The sequence below is a fragment of the Musa acuminata genome, chromosome BXJ1-4, assembly GCF_036884655.1.
Source record: "Musa acuminata AAA Group cultivar baxijiao chromosome BXJ1-4, Cavendish_Baxijiao_AAA, whole genome shotgun sequence".
In the NCBI taxonomy this organism is placed as follows: Eukaryota; Viridiplantae; Streptophyta; class Magnoliopsida; order Zingiberales; family Musaceae; genus Musa; species Musa acuminata.
In genome coordinates, this window is record NC_088330.1 from 7,028,123 (window position 1) to 7,048,356 (window position 20,234).

Genomic DNA, 20,234 nt, shown 5'->3' on the forward strand with positions numbered 1-20,234 from the left:
TATTTGTTTGTTTTATTCGAGAAAATTAGTAGGCTTTTCTTAGCAAAATGTTGAATTAATGAACACCTTAACATGGAACAAAGTTCTCCACGAACACAAAGAGTTTTCTACGACGTTTGAAGAAGAACCACACACTGAAAACTATAGATTTAAGAAGCAAAAGTGATCTTGCAGTTCCAAGTGCATGTCAGCAAGCCAACAAATATATTCACTGTCCCCACTAACGACATGTTCGACATAAGGCAACTTAAAACAGTGGCGCCATCAACTGTGGCTGAAGGAAGCTGACCGTTGCGAGACCTCATGAAAGCTTCGGCGTACCTGTGTCTCCGAACAGTCTCAGATTCTCCCTGGTGAAATGAATTATTTCGACAAATATTGCTGTCATCTTCACTGGTCATGTTTCTGTGCTCCATGGGAGTAAGTAATAATACCCAGATCCCTCTCGCAACGGGCTCCTTTACAGTGGGATCTAAAAGCAGTTCGAAACCAAGCAGGTCTGTTCTTCCATCTGTCGTCGGCGTGCGAAGCGGTTCCTGTCGAATGACTGCTCACCGACTTCTCCTCAGGCAGGCAAAGAAGCCACGCCATCGGAGGAAGCAACTCTGTTGTCTCGACTGCCTTTTTCTTAGCGCCAGCTTCGTCAGTCCGCCAAGGAACTTCGATCTACGTGGGCTGGTCCTTTCGACTGGAGAATCGTCGTACTCGCCACTGGATTCCTGAGATGAGCAATCTGCATCGAGGTCCCTAAACCTCGAGTTCTTTTGATCGTCGATGCATGCGTGTGTGCCATCAAGTATGAGCTGCTTGGCTTTCTCCTCTGACGTTGGGCTCCAACACTTGCTTAGATCCTCGGCAAACGATTTCCTCAGAGGGGGGTTGATGCTGTCTCAGCTCATACCTTAGGCAGGCATTGAGCCACCGGAGATACACGAGCTCCTCGACATCTGCGCAGCGATCTGCTTGAAGCTGCTCGATTTCCTTCTCCAAATTGTCATTGGCTTCTCCCAGCTGGTGGACTTCCTCCATGACTTCTGCCTGCATAACATAACTGAAGGTTAAGAGGTGATGCAACTCAGAATTAGAACCAAAAAACCATATATATTTATGACTCAACTGAATCAACGAAGAGAAATTATGAACTACCTGAGGCTCCTCGAGAGTGGAGATGGACGTCTCTGCGTACGCCAACCTTTGTGCCAACTCCATGTTTTCCTGCGACAGGATCGAGTTCTCCTTTCCGAGTTCATCAGCCTCGTCTTCTAACTCCTTCAGTCTCTTCAACTTGTTTTGGAGATCCACGTCCTCTTGGCTATCCTTGTGCTCCACATCGTTCAGCTTCCTGATCTTTTGCTCGAGGAACGCTATCTCTTCTCTTGCCTGCACATGGCCGGATCCCATCCTCCTCTTGAGATGGTTTATTATCACCCTTGCAGAATCGAGCTCCGGCGCTATTTTCCGGTACTCTGATGCCTGAATTTTGAGCCTCCGGTTCTCATCCTTCAAGGACTCGATCTTCAGGGATAAACGGCTAGCCTTCACTGAGTTCAACTTCAACTCCCCTTCGAGCTCTCGAATGGCAGCATCTTGCTCCTTCGATCCATAATACTCGAGCATTTGGATATCAAGGCTCCTAATCCTGTCGCAGAGGGACTGCACCAGGTCGCGAAGGTACATGATCTCTGCGTCCGTTTTCACCTTCTTGCCCTCAAACTTGTCACCAGTGGAGTTCCTCGGCCCCGCACGCTCAGGTTCCTGCTTGACTTCCTGCAAGAGGAGTCCGTCTTCATCCACTAAATTTTCAGGAGACTGCTCTGTGAAGTTGTTGGTCACTGCTGTTATAGTGGCAGGAGCAGCGGAAGTTCCATGGACGACGTTCACTATAGCTTCTTCCTTCTCAGATGATAAGGAAAATTTATACATCTATATACATCATATTTAATTATCTCAAGTTGAAGGCGCAGGAATCTCACATTTTGTAGAATGAGGAGCCCATCTTTGAGGTTTCTTCCACAACCAATAGGTGCAGCATCTATAGATCTACGGCCAGTTGCAGACTCATCATTTCCTACTACAAGTAATACACAGAAGAACAGGAAATGGTTAAAGAGGATTCGGCATCGAGTGTAAGTTTAAGTCTATCCTGCGTAGAAACAGAGCCGAAGACGCAAACCAGTATCGGCTGAGGTCTGGAAGTTGAGATGGGAGACGAGGTATCCGGCGATGGGCACTACCAGAGCCACGCCAAGTTTGAGGAGCAGAAGTCTCCCGTCCTCCATTCCTATCTCCAACAGCCCCTTCATCCCCGATCCTTTATGACGACGATGGTTATCCCGTCTTCATATGACCAGTGACGGATCATGCGTCCACGATGATAGAAGGAACAAGGAAAAGAAGAGGAGGGAAGAAGAACTCGGTGGGTGTCGTTTAGGCAATTGAAGGCCTAATCCTTTTTCGTTCTTCTCTTCCTCTTTTCTCTCCTAAAGGCGGAGGATGGCTGACGACTCATCTTCTCCCTCCCCTGTTTTATATCAGCAACAGCAGAAGATTGTGGCATCTACTAAATTGAACAACGCAACGAATGGGATCAGTCAGAGGTTTGAAACAAGACAAGAAACTAAAGAAACTTGTTCTTCTTGCTCTGTTTTCTTCCTTGCTGCAATAATTCTGTAGGCTCACAATTTGTTGCTTCTTTAAACTCTGGACGTGGTGTTATACCACCAGATCTTTCTCTGTCACTTTTTGCTATGTCCTCGCTCTACGTGGAGATTTTGGAGCGAGAAACCCGCGGAGAGAGACGCTGACGCTTCTGGGTTTCGTTTCTTTACTGCAACAAACAACAGCCAATCACCACCATACCATGGCTTCTTTGGCAAAACGAGAGAGCCGTGATTCTGTTCTCATTCCCTTCCCTTCTGCAGAGCAAGCGAGGGTTCCATCTTAGACTTCACTTCCAACTCTTAAAGTGCCATAGTTGAGTGGATTATAATCCTTTCATTGTGCCAATCTTTCCTCTGGTACACGAGACTACCACCTCAACCACGAACGTGTATGGTCGGCTGCAGGTCATGTGAGAGACAGCTACTACTAATGGATGATTTAAAATGAGAAACAAAAAGAAAATTATCGACTCTAATGGCTTAAAATGAGAAACAAAAAGAAAATTAGCTGAAGAGAACGTCAAACATAAACTAATCCCGAGCTACAGCTTCCACTGATGTAAACATCCTGAAGACTTTCTCCTTTTGTTCTTCAAGATTCTGAGTTCAGCCAAAGAAAGAAAACTCTGATGCAGCCATGACATTTTCTCATATCAGATTCATATTGTTTTCGTGTACGATTGATGTGCCACAAACTGTTGTTCATGGCAAATAAAAGAAACAAAAATCTATTCTTCTCCCACAAGCTTTGTCTGAGATTATATGACATATTCTCTTCCTTCTCCACAAAATATTAGAAGTACATAAAATAAAATGAATACATTTATATATTAATCTGACAATATTTGGACAGAGTTTAAACAGTAGTTTTACAATATTAAAGATTTTTAACTGAGCTTGACAAGTAAACAAAAATTTAAAGGAAATCATATTAATTCTGGACCAAATTATGAACAGAAGTGGAGTTACAAGGAATAACGAGCGAACTCGGGAAGAAAACACTTGCTTCCTCTGATCACGTCCCACAAAAGAAGTAACAAAAGCTAATGCTAAATGCTGAAGCTTAAGGAGCCGATGACAGAGAGAGCAGTGAGCACGCATAGACTCCCCCATGCACCATGCACAGAAGCACCATGGGTGCTCACTCTCTTCTGTCACCATCGCCTGTTCCTCTACATACCTTCTTCATCTTGAGCAGCACAGGTGGGAGAGAGAGAGAGGGAGATGGCCAACTTCTTTCTTTCCTCTTCTGTGGCAAGGAACTGACAAGGGGAGACCTTTTTATAGGTGGCGATGTGCTCCGTCATATTACGTACATCCCATTCCATGGAACAAACATGCCTGCAGCTTTCCTCCACAGATCACACTGCAGTAAACTATAAATACTGTTCTACAAAAGTAGAACAGTGTGGATCTCCTTTGTAATAAACAAGTAGATTAAAGCTAAAGAAAATTCTTGTGCAAATCTTTAACGCAAAACTAGTCAACGTGAGAGAACAAAGTGATGCATGAATTCAAGGGTCTTCATTTTACCTTTGCTAGCTTTCCTCCTCCTCTTTTCTTGTTTCCTTCATTTCCCCTTACTTTTAAGTATCATGTCTGTTACCAAGCGAAGAATTAATTAGCTCCCCAGCATTCTTAGAGGATTAATCGAAACATCAGGAGCAGCATAGGAATCAAGACTTTTCATCAATCATTTCTTTAGTCCATCCATAAAAAAGAGAGCAATAGGTGGACTTGCTTTTAGGAGCACCTATCTTGATTGTTGTTGATCAAAAATTCTCTTTTCCTTCCTTTTTTTATCGTCGTCGACTTCCTTTAAAAAACTACAGGAATATAGTTCTTTCTCGAGTAGAATCATTTAGGTTTGGCCTTTGCATTTGACCTTTTCTTAAATATGCATCGAAATTCTAATATGAACGTTCGCTGGAATAATGATGATTAATTACGTGGAATTATATAAGCCGCATTCGTTTGAGATATTATCTACGAAATAATGCTTAAGAAGATGGAAAGTGTTTGTGCGATCCTCCTTTACCCATCCTTTTTTATGTGGCCGCATAAAGACATGTAATATTTATTACAAGTGATACTCAAATGCGAATCTCAAAGACTCTCGGGTGCCTGTCGCTTTTGTTCTAAGACAATAAGAAGTTTAATTTGGGATCAAACAAAGTCAGTCGCACGCATTATATTCGATTCCTAATTAGCAAACATGGTGGGCCTAATGTCACAAAGCTTGGCCCATTATGGATCTAAATGGGCCTGGGCCTTATAACAACATCCTTAAATGCCCCATTGTTTTCCTATATAATGCATCCGATCGACGCTCCTGCTCGGGTAATCGTCTCGACACCGCAACCTTTCGAGTAGCCGCCGGCTTCGATCCTCCGAACCGAAGGCCGCCACGACCGCGTGTCCATGGCGGAGGAGGCTTCCATTGATCGGGATGGCGTCGGAGGAGAAGGACCCTCCACGGCCAAGGGCAAAAAGCACAAGGGGAAGCACGACAAGCCCAAGCCGTGGGACGAGGACCCTAATATCGACCGCTGGAAGATCGAGAAGTTCGACCCCTCCTGGAACGAGGGCGGGATGCTCGAAGTCAGCTCCTTCTCCACCCTCTTCCCTCAGTACAGAGGTAAAAGCGCCCCGGTTCTCTTCTTCTGCCTATTATTATACGACCATATGCCTCTCTAGGCTTTCTGGTATCTCGGATTTCCTGCTTTTTCTAGTGCCGTGCTTTGTTATGGACGTTAGGGTTTCGTTCTTTTTTTTGGTCTCCAGGTAGTAGCGATTGTTGAACGATTATTCTGAATTGGTACTTGTATACTATGTGTGTATGTATTTCTGCGTGGAAATTTTCGGAGCTATCCAACTCGGGCGAGCTGAAAATTGTCATAATCTATCGCAGAGAGCCATTGCATGGAGGTCCTCTAAGAATTTCTTAGGGCTAGTGAATTAGAACTCTGAGAAAGATAATCAAACCCTGTTGACACTACGGAAAACCAATCTTCTCTTAAATAAAACAATGGAGTATCAATTAGCCCGATCAATAGGTTTGGTGCATTGGATTAAAACTATTGAGCGGAGGACAGTGTCAAGCATATTGTTGTGGGTTAATATAGCATTACTTGGAGACAAACACTCGAAACTAAATGTAGTAAAGGTTGTAGATTAAGTATATTAGCATTGCCTAGAGGAAAATTGAAAGTATATTAAGAACAATGATTTCCTGGAGGTTCAAAATGTACATTTATGATATATTATTGGATAGGAAGGGAAGATAGAGACCTATATATGCCCTGAATAGACAAAGTAAATCAGTCAAGCTTAGGGGTGTGAGCAGAGGAAGAGGGAGACTCACAAAACTTTGTTGGAAATATTAAAAAGAGATTTGATTATGCTTAGTTTGACTTGTGGTATTGTCTTAAATAGTGCTGACTGACTAAAGGGATCCATGTAGCGGACCCAAATAGTTGAGACATTATGGCTTTTTCTTCTTCTTTTGTTGTACTCTTTGATATCTACAACCCATCGAGTTATTTCTATCCACACACACACACACATAACCTTCTAAATATTTATTTTCCACTCATGAGGTGCTCATGAAGTCATAGTTTTACAGAAAAGTACTTGCAGGAAGTATGGCCTATGGTGAAAAGTGCACTAAAAGAACATGGCGTCTCATGTGAACTTAATTTGGTAAGCCATCTTGAACTTTGTACTTATTTTTGCATTTAAATATTGAAGTTCACTAGTGATGCATATGACAGCTTTCTGCTGTTCTCAATGCCTTTGTTTAAAATTGATATATTCTTCTTGCTTCTTGGTTTTGAGTAGCAAAGCTATTTACCTATATAATAAGTAACTTTGGTTGAATTTTATTTTGTAGGTTGAGGGATCTATGACTGTCTCAACTACTCGAAAAACTAGAGATCCATTCGTGATTATCAAAGCTAGGGATCTGATAAAGCTTCTTTCACGTAGTGTTCCTGCACCTCAGGTATGTCCAATATTTTACCGCATACCACAAGTTATACTTTTTTTTTTCATTATTTGAGATTTTTCAAGTTTTTCAGGAGCACAGAAAAATTGTTTGTCAAGTTATTTTTTGAGTGATCACATTTTTTTCTCTTTTCTGTAGTTATTTTTTCTTTTTCTTTTTCTTTTTCTTGATGGAACTCTTTCTCCTATAGTTGAATGTCAAGAATCTTTTCCTTGTAAATTACATTAATAAACAATCCTTTGGCCATTGTCTGAACTATGAAGTACATGTTTCTTGATTTCATTTATTTTCAGATGTCTTTTAGTGATTCTTTCTAATGATCCTAGCTATTTTAGTGTTTATCTTACAATTGCTGTCCTTATAGGCAATCAAGATCCTTAATGATGAGATGCAGTGTGATATTATTAAGATTGGGAATCTCATACGCAACAAGGTAAATTGGTCAGTACCTCTTTAACATTATATTGTTCTTCATTTATCCTTTTCTATGTCAAATAATGAGTAGGTGTATTGGGTCATTTTCTTGTGGCAAGACTGCTAAAGGGGGAAGTTCATACTTCAAACACTAAGTGAAAGTAATGCTTTCCTTTTGTATATTTTCACTGGTAGCATGGATATTTAGATTCAATATTTGATGAGTGATCAGTGTAAGTTGGATTTTTTAGTTATGCTAGAACTGTTTTTCCAGCATCTAAGGAAGGTCCACAGATACCAATTCATATCATGGATGACACATGCCTGATGTTTTGTTCCAAGCCGTCCTCATGTCATACTGGTACAATGTGTTGACTGGGTGCTAGTCTGTGCTCTACCAAGTTCATGCCCCAGGTATCATCTGCAGGCATGTAACAGGCACTGGTATGTTACAACATCCATGAACAATAGGCACTGGTGGTGCAGCACGTGCCATCAGGTGATCAATGCATGGTGATGGGCATGCGTAGAAAACAAAGATTTTGATTTGTATGCCATGAAGTCAGTAACCTATACACCTATGTTTGGATCATATTTACCATTCAACTTTCCATCAAAGAATAAAATGAGATATTCTAAGTAAACTTTATATATGTAAGATGTCAAGAGCAACAAGATGGAGGATTTCATTCTCAAATCAGCCAGCTAAGGGACTGCTGTGTATTTTAATATTATGGGATCTTCATATGTACATGATTGATAACCTTATGACTTTTGTCTCGCACTATCTTTATGCTACTTGTGTTCTCAACTTCATGTAATTCTGAAGCAATTCTGTAGGAAGCTTATTATTTACCTGTTCTCTGAATAAATAGTTATTGGTTTCTTTCTCTTGCAAAAGTTTCCAAATAGCTTGTGATTTTTTTTCTGGCTCTTGATGCTGGGTTTCACAGAGGTGCATTATGATTTTAGACTTCTGTGCTAGAAGTGATAGTATAGCTGATTTCTAGCATAGAGTACTATGGAACAGGTTGCTTGAACAGCTTTGGAGCATCTTCCTTCACACGCAAAAGCATTTTTTTGAAGATAGTGAACCATTATTTTGTTGAATTTTTATGGATTTCTAGATGTCAAGCTCCATCTGCCAATAGATTCTTTTATTTGATCTTTTTACCTGTATAATGATGACTGTAATAATTATAGTTCAGAGTCTAGTTTGGTTCTTTTGAAGCTAGTAGTTAAATATGACTAATTCAGTTGCTAATAGTCGATGGGACTGTAAATTTTCCAGGAACGATTTGTGAAGCGGAGAGAACGCCTTTTAGGACCCAATCTGTCTACTCTGAAGGTATAAGTTGTATTTAAAAACATCAATATATAAATCTCAAGTCATTGTCAAGTGTGATTTATTCGTCTTCAACTCCTGTTAAATTGGTTCATGGTTTGGTTGTATATGCTATATATAGGCCATTGAGATCTTGACGGGGTGCTATGTGCTAGTGCAGGTGCTATTCTTTTTTTTTTGTGTATTTATTTAGTTGTATTGTTTACTCAAATGTTTCATCTCTATGTGTCATGTATCTAACCAATTTTTTTTTACTAAATTGACTAGGGAAACACAGTTTCAGCCATGGGTTCATTTAAGGGTCTGAAACAAGTCCGAAGAATAGTGGAAGATTGTATCCAAAATCAGCTGCATCCTGTTTACCATATCAAGGTAACCATATCGTCTTTTTTGGCATGAACAGTTGAGAAATAAAGGTTTTATGTAAATTTCTGAGTGGATATGGTTAGTTTTAGCAGTTACTAAAGTTTTATTTCCAAAGCAGACCCTTCTGATGAAGCGAGAACTTGCCAAAAATCCAGCATTAGCCAATGAGAACTGGGATAGGTTCCTTCCAAAATTTAAAAAGTAAGGGGTTTGGCATTTTTGTTAGTTATATATTTGGTTAACTAGTGCTTACCAATTGTTGATCGTTACTGTCATTGGTTATTCAGGAAGAATGTTAAGCAAAGGAAAGTGAAGGCCAAGGAGAAGAAACCTTATACCCCGTTTCCTCCACCTCAACAACCAAGCAAGGTGAAGTTAAAGTCATAACTGTTCATTTTCAGCATCCTCTGACTTTTGAAGCATCATTCCATCTTCCCCTTTTGTAATATCTAACAATCAAATAAGTATTCTATTTTATAATTTAACTAATTTGGATATAACAGGTTTTATAAATTTTATTTCTTTGACAAATTTGCAATATATGGAACTACAGTTAGAAATTCTATCATAACTGAGGAGAAGTATTAAGTTGCACCATTAGAAGGTTCCTCAACAAGTAGCATAAAAAGGGGAAGATCATATAGGTTCATGAGGTGAAGTTCCACTCGTTTATCCCATGAGCATTCATGACATAGGGTTTGCTCTAAAATGCTGTATGGATTGGGAAAAGGATTGTAAAATTTACGATGATAGTAAAATCAGGATGGCTTGTATAAAAGCAGAAAGGCTAAAGTTATTTTCTCATATTATCTTCTTATGCCATATCTATGTTGATACATCATCATGGGTTTAGGGATGGGAGTTGTTAGGAACATTTGTCCTTTAAGCAAGTTTCACAAAATATTAGGTGGCAAAATAAAACACTTAAAATATGCACTTTTATTTATATTTTGGGATGTCAGCTATCTGCTTCCTGTCATGTCTTTGTCTTATTGCTTAGTTTACCTTATGACAAATTTGTTATTTTCTTATACTTTGTCATGTCATACCTATAGTCGTCACATGCAAGTTGTGTTTATCCTCTTGAGTGTAGTCATGCTGTTGAATTTTCTCAGTTTCCAAGAAGGGTGTTGCTTCTAGTTCTTGTTTATTTTCTCCCTTAGGACCATTATATTTGATTTATTATTATATACAAGTGCAAGAAGGGTGTTGCAGTATTTTTTTCTGATAATGACAACTTATTGAATACTTTTCAGATTGATCTTCAATTAGAAAGTGGTGAGTATTTCTTGAGTGATAAAAAGAAATCAGCAAGGAAGTGGCAAGAGAAGCAGGAAAAACAGACAGAAAAAGCAGCTGAAAACAAGAGAAAACGAGAGGCTGCTTTCATTCCACCAAAGGTTGGCTCTGTTTTCCAATATCCCACATGTAAAGAAAATATTTTAGTGGAAGTTGTACCCAGTTAATCTTTTTCTCATCCTCTATGTTGGCAGGAACCGTCCTCTCATTTGACTGATTCTAATAATTCTGACAAGAACACGAGTGATCTGGCTGCCATGACAAAGTCCTTGAAGGTACTTGTCTGCTTCCATGTTTAATGTGGTTGTTCTGACATGTTCTGTCATTATTCTGATGTCAAGCATCGTGGCTTATAAATTTGATATAATTGTACAATTTTTGCAAACAAAAATTATTTTTGAGAGTGTGATAAGTTATGCCTGAGGTAAGGGTACAAGATTTTGAGCTAGATAGTCGTGGTTGTAGTCAAATTTCCTTGAATTGATTCTCATTGCTGATTGTTATTTCTGCATAGAAGGATGTCATATGCTGCACCTCTGTTAAAATTTTAGTAAATAAGAAATGTAATGTTTAGGAGTTATGTCATGTGTGAATGTGTTTCTCCAACAAGCATGACAATTGTTTGGAATATGTTCATTATACCTCCTGGCATCAGCTGACTGAAGAGGTTATTTTCGGCTATTTTTTTTTTTATTATTAAATGATTGCTTAGCATTTGGCTGCCGTATGAAATCATTGTGGTTGCATGGGTGGCAGATTTGTTGTGCCTGAATGGTTACACCAGTTTACTATACTGAAAGAATTTATCTCTGAATTATAGACTAAAAAAATGCTTTGTCGTCTTAGAATATTTTTTTAGGACCTTTCTCTTTTGGGTGTGTAAGATACCATGGAGACTGAAAGGTGAAGTTGTCCCAGAATGGGAGGCCTGCTGGCTTTCTTGTGATTGAACTCTCTCAACTTGAATGATTTTGTCTTAGTCTAGCGCGCCTATGATTGTATTTGGATGAAGCACATACCTTCCACATTTAGAAGTTGGCAAGTATTCTGCTTAGCCAAGGTGATAACCTTGTGGAGAAATGAACTTTGGCTTGGAGCGGTGGCCAGAGTCATCCAGATTCTGGTTAGCCGGTAGTGAGCCTCATGCAGTTTTTCTTGGTGCACTCCAAAAAGCACTTCTATCAAAGGAGTGGCTCTCCAAACTTTTTAGTCATTGTAGAATTTATTGTGGCCTTATTATAACAGACCTCTTGGACTCACACGAGTTGCCATCTGATGAGGTCCATCACTAATAATTACTAGTATAGCCATTGTAGAATTTATTGTGGCCTTATTTCAACAGATATCTTGGACTTTTGCATGAGTCCTCATTTGATGAGGTCCATGACTGATCATTACTAGTACAAGCATTCTATACCACAAGTAATTGTCAGTCTCTGGAGTGAGCCTTGAATGACTTTGTTCTTCCAGAGTGGATCTCAAAAGGTACCTTTGGGAAGGGTGTGATGTTTGTCTCTTTACTTAGCATCCGCTTCCCAACTAATGTGGGACTGTTAAATCAGATTATAAGTTTTGATGAAAAGTTCAAATTTTGAAATTTATATATGTTTTTGTTTTTTCTAATCTGAAAAGGCATATGTTGTAATGTTTTGGCAGATAAATCTGCTGTACGATGTATGAACTGTGAGGCTTCATGTCGAACCGTGATATTCTTCTCTTACGTTTTTTGTTTCTCGTCCTTCCCTTGCAGGACAAGGCTAAGGGCTTAAAAAAGCTTAAAGCACATGACAACGTCAGAGCTGAATCATATATTGCAGATGCTGAAAGTTCACGTCGGAAGAAGAAGCACAGGTCGTCGTCCAAGACTGAATGATGATATAGGTTAAGGAAATTGTTAACGTGGTCTTTTGCTTGTACTCGTGCTTTTCATAATCTAGTACTTCTTTTTCAGATAGTGAGGCCAGTATCTTCTTGAAACAACTATCTAGTGCCACCACCGTAGAATTAATGTAACATTATCAGGTTATTGTTGTGTTTGTGCCCTCATGATTCTTAAGGTAAACATCATGTGGAGGTGTCTTCAGAAAACTGCTCATGATATGTATGGCGCATTAGCTGCATCTTGATTCCAGTGTTTTGGTTGTCGGATCTGTTGGAGTTTTGCTCTTCTCTTTCCTCTCGATCTCGGGAGGAAACAGTAGTTTCTTCTCTATTCGCACCTTTCTTCTTCGTCGTCTCAAACGGCCTGCGGGCTGCCCGCTTTATCAGGCGAGCAACCAGCACAGTAGGTCGCGGGTCCCGCGCTGGCCTACAAGTCTCGCGCTCTGGACCACGTTAACTGAGGTCTGGACCGCCGGGTTGTGTCAACACCTCATGGTGCCTGGGCTGGGCCAGGCCATGCGCCTGAGCAGTGCGGGCCGTACACGATCAAGCTTACGTCCCACACTTTACGGCCGGGCCAAAGTCCTGCATCTGCGTAGCGTGCCCATCGCCGTGTCTGGGGGCCCTGATGCAAGCAGGACCGCCTCAGGGGTGCACGCGGCAGCTGGCAAACTTGGTAAGCATTCGTAAGCCTAATCTTCGACCGATCAATGGACTATAAGGACGCAGACTCAATATTTCAAGAACTCTCTACGGAAGGAAGAAGATATGAAGGTGGTTCCCCTCTCTATCTTTCCCAATATCTCCTCAAGTGATCTACAAACAGAAGACATGAGAAGTAGGAAAGTGAGGGAAAATTAGTCCGAGGGAAAGAACACCTTCTTTCCTGTAATTGATCCCCAAGAAATTTGAAACTACGTTTCCTCCAATCCAATAACTAATGGAATAAACTAGTCTCGTAATGGATCTAGCCTGGGTATTTCCTTGGGTCAACAACCCATGCTAATACAGCCTAGACCTCATTTCCTTGGTAGCATTCTAGACTGGTCTGGTCAACCAACCAAAGTCAACTTGGAATCTTTTATATGTGAATACAGGAAAATAGCATCGTAAGAGACCAACGACGGTATCAGAGTTCACACGCTTACATTGGTGAGCCAGATTGTCGTGGGGTGTCCGGAATCGAAGGAACTTTGATGGTTCAATTATAACTCAAACATGATATCTATGGTCGGTGAATAGTGACCGTGAAGTAATGATCACGTATAAAGTATACTCATTTCTCAAAAAATAATAATAATAATAATATGGCCTTGGGTGATCGACCATGTCTAGTAGCACTCTAAACTAAGATAAGATTCTCTAATCTCATCGTATTCATATTTAGTTTACAAGATGTAATTACCTCATCTAAAAGTCAATCATGTCAAATCTGTACAAGATAAAGAGTCCTTAAACATAATAATACTTGACCTTCACAGTGACTTGGAGAAGTATTACACGCAAAGTCTGAGGACTTCCCGTAAGGCATCATCGGCACGAACATGAGCCTGCCGTCTGCTACGAAATAGTTTGCCCAGTCCATTCACTAAATTAATCTTTCACCAGACGACGATCATGCTTTGCTCATCACCAACCATTCCGAGGTGAATCAGCTGCTCATGATTCACGTCACAAGCATGTCTGTGCAGCTTGAAACCACCATGGAAACCTTAGGGAGGTTCCTTCACGTTTCGTGCCAGAGAAATGAGCCAATCAACATCCAGGCTGTGGCCAACTCCACCCTCACCTCACTTCTCCCACAGGCTTTCTGCTGAATAGTGTGGTAGTGTGTTTACTCTTCTCCTTCTCCTCCTCTTCCTTTCCCTGTCGAAAAGCCTGTGCCAACTGTTATCTTCCCAACCAAGCAACTGTGAGTAGGTGGCCACCTGGTCCTCAAGTCGGCCATAGATTATACGTAGGCTGCAGCATTCGCTATTCCTAACACACTTCCGTGTCATGCTTCATCGATTACGTGCCCACAAACACCCAATCATTGGTTGCAGAGAACTCTTCCGGAAGAACTGATGTTGCCGTTGCCAAACGAGAGCGAGCATTCACCTCTTTGCTGTCTTCCTTTTGTTTCTTGGACTCTTTCATATCCTTGCAGGATAAGCCACTGCTACCCCACCGATCGAGAATACTGTTTCGGTGCGCGCTGAACCGTATGATTCCATGAGGCTTCTACGTCGAAGCCAACACCACATTTAGAATTGCTTCTCGCACATTGGATCGTCGGTCTGCTCCGTCTACTGGTTTTCGTGAACGTCACGCGCTCATTCCGCTGCGTCCGCAGTCGTGTTTGAATCCTGTCGCCCTCACCGGTCCCCTTCTGCTCCTTCCATTCATTCACGTTACAGCAGCACGCTTTTGGCGTGTCTCTTTTAAAGCTACTGTTGATCTATAGGGAAATCTCGAGAGCGGAAAAGTAGATCATCGGCTTGGTGTGGTTGTACCATCACTAGTCGAAAGCATACTTCATCTTCGTGTCCAAGTCGCCGAGATCCGAGACATTATTACAAATGACAATCGACTCTGCCACCATGATTTCATAATTACACAGACATTCCAATCGATCTACGAGATACTCTCGATGAGAGAGAGTGCATTAGGTGAAGACCGAGGACTAATTATGGGTCCAATAGTTAATGATTACTCGAACTTGCTTCGCTTTGGCAGATAAACAATGGAACAGTTGGCTACTACTAAGACTGTGTTGGGGACGAACAGCTGTAGAAGAGTTCGTAATCGGCAGCATCTGCTTTAACCTTAAGATACATCACAGGGCAGCCTCTCCCCACTGGTTATCCCAAGTGCCCGTGATACGAGAACAGAGAAAGCAGAGGAGCATCAAGAAAGCCAAGACCCACCAGGAACAAAGCTTTGCATCAGAGCAAAAGGAGCCAATTTGAGCTGTCTACAGATTTATAGCGATGGGAAGAGAAAGAGATGAGTCTTCTTCCTCCTCTGGGATTCCGCCATGGGGTTTGCTAGTGTTGCTCGCCATCTTCATTCTTCTCTTCCTGCCTTCCTTCCTCTCTGCCTCGTTTCGTGGCTTCCGACCGACGGCCATCAAGAGCGGTTGGGATACCGTCAACTTCGTCCTCGTCCTCTTCGCCATCCTGTGCGGCGTCCTCGGCCGCTGGAATGCCGGTGATGATGCCGACAGTACCCCCTCTGCCTCCTCCCCTAACCAGTGGTTCACCAACCAAGCGGCCCAGGTGAGCTACCCTGATCCCGCTGCGGCGGACCATGCGGCGGGGATTCGTCGGATGAGGAACAGCAGCTCCTACCCGGACCTGAGGCAGGAGGCGGCGTGGGGCGGCCCCTCGGTCGCTGAAGGGTGGCGGTGCTACGATGACATCCAGCTTTATCGTCGGAAGCCGGACTCGCGCGGTTGGGAAAGGCATAGCTTCCGGGAGCAGGAGGCCAAGACCATTCCGGTGGATACGTTTGTTATCCGGCGGAGCCCTTCGCCGGGATTGAGATCTCCGCCGAGTCCGCCGCCGCTGGCTGCGGCACAGCGGCTGCCGAGGAGGAGGAGCATGCACAAGCTTCCGGAGAGTGTGGCAGAAAAAGATGCGATCTTTGAATCCGGAAAGCCCCAGCCGCAGTCTCCGCCGCCGACAGCGCAAACGCGGCATCGGCTTCGGAGAGGCAGGAGCCTCGAGAAGCTTCCGGCGAGGGAGGTGGAGCGAGACACGAACCATGAAACGCGGCATCGGAGAAGGAGGTCCCTCGAGGATCTTCCGAATTGGGAGGTGGAGCAAGATTGGAGCTTGGGACCACAGAGGTCCAACCGGCCACCTCGGGCGCCTCCACCACCCCCGCCACCGCTGCCGCCTCCACCTTCTCACGAGAAGAATAGCCATAAAAAGAAGAACGGAGGAGGAGCAAAGGACATCGCCGCCGCTATCGCTTCATTCTACCAGAAGAAGAAGAAGAAAGGGAGCAAGACAAAGAGGAACCATAGCGACATTTCGCTTTACTTCGAGACTTCCTCTTCTCCGCCACCTCCGCCGCCGCCGCCGCCACCTCCGTCTTCTTCTGTCTTTCACAGTCTTTTTTCTCACAAGAAAAGCAAGAACCGAAGGATCCACTCCCTCTCGGCATCTCCTCCGCCTCCTCCTCCTCCGCCACCACCACCCCTTTCTTCAACCCGACGTTCCAAGAAACAAACCTCTTCACCTCCCTCGCCACCACCTCCTCCACCAACCCGACGATCCGAAAAGCAAGTGTTATTGCCTCCCCCACCGCCTCCTCCTGCTCCACGGGGTAACCTCTACAAAAAGAAAGCAACATGCAACCATTCTGACTTCCCATTCCCTCCTCCATCTCCCTTAAATCCACCACCGTCGCCACCGCCACCGCCGCCGGCTGCGGCATCTGTTTCTCAAGAGGAGGTGGCAAAGAGCAAAAGCAAGAGATTCGGAGGAGCCAACGCGACCGTCGGGGAAAGAGGAGCGGTGGAGGGGACGGCGGTGTTCTGCCCGAGCCCCGACGTCAACAACAAGGCGGACCTTTTCATTGCCCGATTCCGCGCGGGTCTGAAGCTCGAGAAGCTGAACTCCATCCGGGAGAAGCACCAGCAGCAGGAGCAGCAACAGCAAGAAGAGGAGTTCATGGTGATCGGAAGCCTCTTCGATGATGATGATGATGATGATTGCCTCATCTCAAGCTAAGCGTCGGTGCCGCTCCGGCTGCCACCACCGGAAGGACCAAAATCGAATCTTTTACCATCAAAATCTTATCTCATTCTTTAACCTTTTTTTTTTGTCTGATGGATATTATTATTACAAGAATTCTTGGATGTGATTTATTTTGTTTATGGAGAAGCAAGCGAGAACAGTGGAAGCTCGATCTGTGGGTTTCGTTCGATTTGTATGTATTGGTAAACTATATAGTACATTGTGAACGAAGAGTGATCAAAATAAAGAAAGAGTGAGAGAAAGAAAAGCCTGTGCCTGTGTTTTTGTTGGCGGGCTTCTGCACGCTTGATTTGATTCGATTGTATCGAAAATAAAGTGTTTAGTTGTCACGACACATTTGCTTTATTATATAATTCTATGGAATTGCTGCCGTATGTATATTTCTCCCCTGTTTTTTTATTTTTTTTACTTTTAAAAAATATTATTATAAACATACTTAATAGATTTGAATCTACGACCTATTATTTATATAATAATATACTAACCAATTTAAATACCTCAACAAAGATATATATATATATATATACACACACTAAACTACATCATTAATTAGGAAAAAGATATTTTCCGACATCATTGCATCACTTAAAAACTACATCATTATTTTCCACTTTTTGCAAAGTTGATGGTGGGGAACAAAGTTTTTTTTTATTTTAAAGAATCTAATAAAGTTGATGGATGTTTGCAAAGTAATCGACGGACTTTTTTAAGGTCAGATCAATTCACACAAAATCTGCAAAAAAAAGAAAAAAAAGAGGATCTATTCAGACCCTTTTTTGCTTGGATCCTTTTGTTGGTAAGACATAATTCGTTTGTCGGATTGCCTAAATTAGCTCTTGCATACATCAATGAGATTGATAGATGGATAGATGGTTGAGAGATGATTCACAGTTGTTGGATCTAATCAAAAGAAGCATATTATCTATCATTCAGCCATTTATACTTTCAAGTTTGGGAAAAAGATGATAGTTGTCTGAAAGTGAGGTCCTCCTGCATGGGGGCTACTCGGGCATCATCCATAACATCCGACGTTTGTCTGCTGGAGCAAATACTAGTTTTCAGTGACTCCACCAACCGGATGGATCATAGCCATGAGCTGATATGACAACAAATAATAATAGGTACAAATCACTCGCTGGTACCAAAGCTTCTGTCGTTAGCCATGAGAGATACCGGACGGTCGAAGCATGGAGAGAGTAGTATACAATTCGTGGTTCGTTCTTGAACTCGGTGGCCAGCAGCAACAAAGACGCGGCTTGTGGATGGGCACTGCAAAAGGGTGGGACTTATTCTCTCAATCACCATCGAGGCAGTGGGAGGAGGACGACCTGTTCGTCCCAAGTGCAGTTGATCCATCGTTCATCCACAGGCGCCGTGATGTTACGTCTTACCTTTCGAGGGGAGCTGCAGCTGCTGCACGAGGCTTATGTGTATGATTGCAAGGGCCATGGCCCGATGAGAAAACAATAGGTTAGCGATTAATTCATGACTGCAAGTTCCCCCATTGTCTTGGCTCAAAACTCACGATCGAAAGGCCAATCGAGATGAACACGATTGGACAATCAGTGTGACATCTACGGTACACTATGTCATGTCAGCTCGACAGTTCATCTACAGCACATCAATTCAATATCAGACGTTTGCTCATCGTAATATTTGACTCAGCAAACGCTCACATGCATACTGACGTAATTTCACCTAACCATTTCATAAAATTTCTAACAAAATACTTTATATGCATTAAAAAATAAATATATATTTAAATATATTAGATTTTTTTATATAAATCTTCTGAGTCTATTAATATAAGTACCAAATGAGTTTTTATCGAACATAACCCGGGTATAATTTTATTATTTTTTATAAAAAATACTACTTGAATCCCTCTTTTTATAATATTAAATTTATAATAAACTCGAATGGTAAATCTAGATTTGAACCCTATATATATATATATATATATATATATCATTTTCCTTCTAAAATTTTACTCCTTTAGTAATACGAATCGCTACAACAACTATCTATCATTAAGTTCATATGAGTACACCTCAAACCTACTCAAGCGCATCTCTAACCATATCAACCAATAGTTATATTTTAGACTTGTACTCTCATATAACTCCAGTTCAAAGCACCTCATCTATTCTATAATTTTTTCATCCATCTATCCACTAACTCACTTTGCAATGTCTGATAAAGTAACACCATCAGTACCATAAATGATGTCTTTATCCTTTCCTCATCCAAGTGATCTCAAAGTGTATCAGCTTGATTAGATATACGTTACTAACTATTCATCAATTCTCACATCATTAATATTACTCAATTTTTTATATAATCAACACAACCCAATAATATCACCGATCCTAAATATTATATAATAATATAATCTAAAAATAATATCTTTAAATTATGTTAAATCTTTGGTCTCCACACTATCACAAGCTCTCCACTTGACCCTACTAAATCAAAATATATATTCAAGCCCAAAAATCTCCACACTAGTACAAAGTCATGTATGAGGAATATGACACCATACTTTATAATGTCACATGGAACCTTGTATTATCTCACCTCACATAAAATATTATCCGGTGTAAATGAATCTTTCAAATTAAGTAAAACCTAAATAGATTCATTATTTGATATAAAACACGTTTAGTAGCTAAAGGATTTTACTAACAATCAAATATTAATTTCATAGAGACCTTAAGTATAGTTATTAAACCGGCGATAATTTGACTTATCTTAAGTTTGACTATCACTTAAGGTTGGCATGCTTATCAACTAGATATTAACATTACTTTCTTGCTTGAGACATTTACTTAAGATGTCTTTATGTAATAATTACTTAGCTTTATCCAACCTTAATATCCGAACCATATTTGTAACCTACGAAAAGTTATTTATGGACCTAGTCAAGCTTCACGAGCCTAGTAAATGAACTTGGCTTTTTATTATATCAATCGATTTTGTCAACTCTAAATTTGATGGTGATTAATCTCATATTTTGATGATAAAATTAATTAATAAACTTAAGATCTAATGTGTATTTGAATGACGCATGACTAACCTCGATCAAGATCATTAGATTAAAATGGGAAGAATCAAATGTTGGGTCGAAGTGAAACATATCAGAAGACTAAATGTCAGACCAAAGGAATAGTCGACATGCCGGAAGGACTTTGTGCCATGAGTTCAAGTATCGGGCCGAAGGATTGAACATTGCGCCAAGGAGATCAGAAATTATGGGAGTCAATATGTTGATTGAGCAATACGCTAAAGGAGAGGACACTACACTGAAGGATCAAACGAAGCGTCGGATAAACCAATAACATATCGGACAACATAGGATTCATGCTTATAATTGTGTGTTTAGATCGAGTTAGTTTAATTATAATTAAGTCGTTTTGGGGTGAAACAATGCCAACTAAATTAGGGCCAATTGGGCTCGAGTTGGGGCTATTTTGGGCTAAGTTGAAAGGTCATTTGATCACTCATAAAAGGGTCAG

General features: G+C 41.4%; 3 protein-coding genes across 7 annotated transcripts; 2 read left to right on the forward strand and 1 right to left on the reverse strand.

Moving 5' to 3' along the window:
- Positions 1 to 187: 187 nt before the first annotated feature.
- LOC135672378 (protein CHUP1, chloroplastic-like) lies at positions 188 to 3,268 on the reverse strand. 5 transcript variants are annotated; one of them, XM_065180847.1, is made up of 4 exons: positions 2,174 to 3,259; positions 1,974 to 2,068; positions 1,147 to 1,767; positions 188 to 1,038 (listed from the first exon to the last, which is right to left on the reverse strand). In XM_065180847.1, exons 1-4 carry the CDS (start codon positions 2,301 to 2,303, stop codon positions 793 to 795), a joined length of 1,092 nt encoding a protein of 363 aa, XP_065036919.1. In that variant the 5' UTR covers positions 2,304 to 3,259; the 3' UTR covers positions 188 to 792. The 5 variants fall into 5 exon arrangements, with proteins under 5 accessions (XP_065036919.1, XP_065036918.1, XP_065036917.1 ...); XM_065180846.1 differs by having other exon boundaries at positions 1,974 to 2,071; positions 2,174 to 3,256; XM_065180845.1 differs by having other exon boundaries at positions 1,147 to 1,893; positions 2,174 to 3,255.
- A 1,732-nt stretch (positions 3,269 to 5,000) lies between these two features.
- Positions 5,001 to 12,210, forward strand: LOC135644483 (KRR1 small subunit processome component-like). The gene is made up of 12 exons (XM_065162077.1): positions 5,001 to 5,298; positions 6,286 to 6,362; positions 6,553 to 6,663; positions 7,031 to 7,099; positions 8,372 to 8,428; positions 8,547 to 8,585; positions 8,693 to 8,797; positions 8,910 to 8,992; positions 9,079 to 9,160; positions 10,048 to 10,191; positions 10,285 to 10,365; positions 11,841 to 12,210. The coding sequence occupies exons 1-12, from the start codon at positions 5,082 to 5,084 to the stop codon at positions 11,961 to 11,963; spliced, it is 1,188 nt and encodes a 395-aa protein (XP_065018149.1). The 5' UTR covers positions 5,001 to 5,081; the 3' UTR covers positions 11,964 to 12,210.
- A 2,441-nt stretch (positions 12,211 to 14,651) lies between these two features.
- Positions 14,652 to 17,051, forward strand: LOC103981622 (formin-like protein 20). The gene has a single exon (XM_009398368.3). The coding sequence runs from the start codon at positions 14,944 to 14,946 to the stop codon at positions 16,690 to 16,692; it is 1,749 nt and encodes a 582-aa protein (XP_009396643.2). The 5' UTR covers positions 14,652 to 14,943; the 3' UTR covers positions 16,693 to 17,051.
- Positions 17,052 to 20,234: the final 3,183 nt, after the last annotated feature.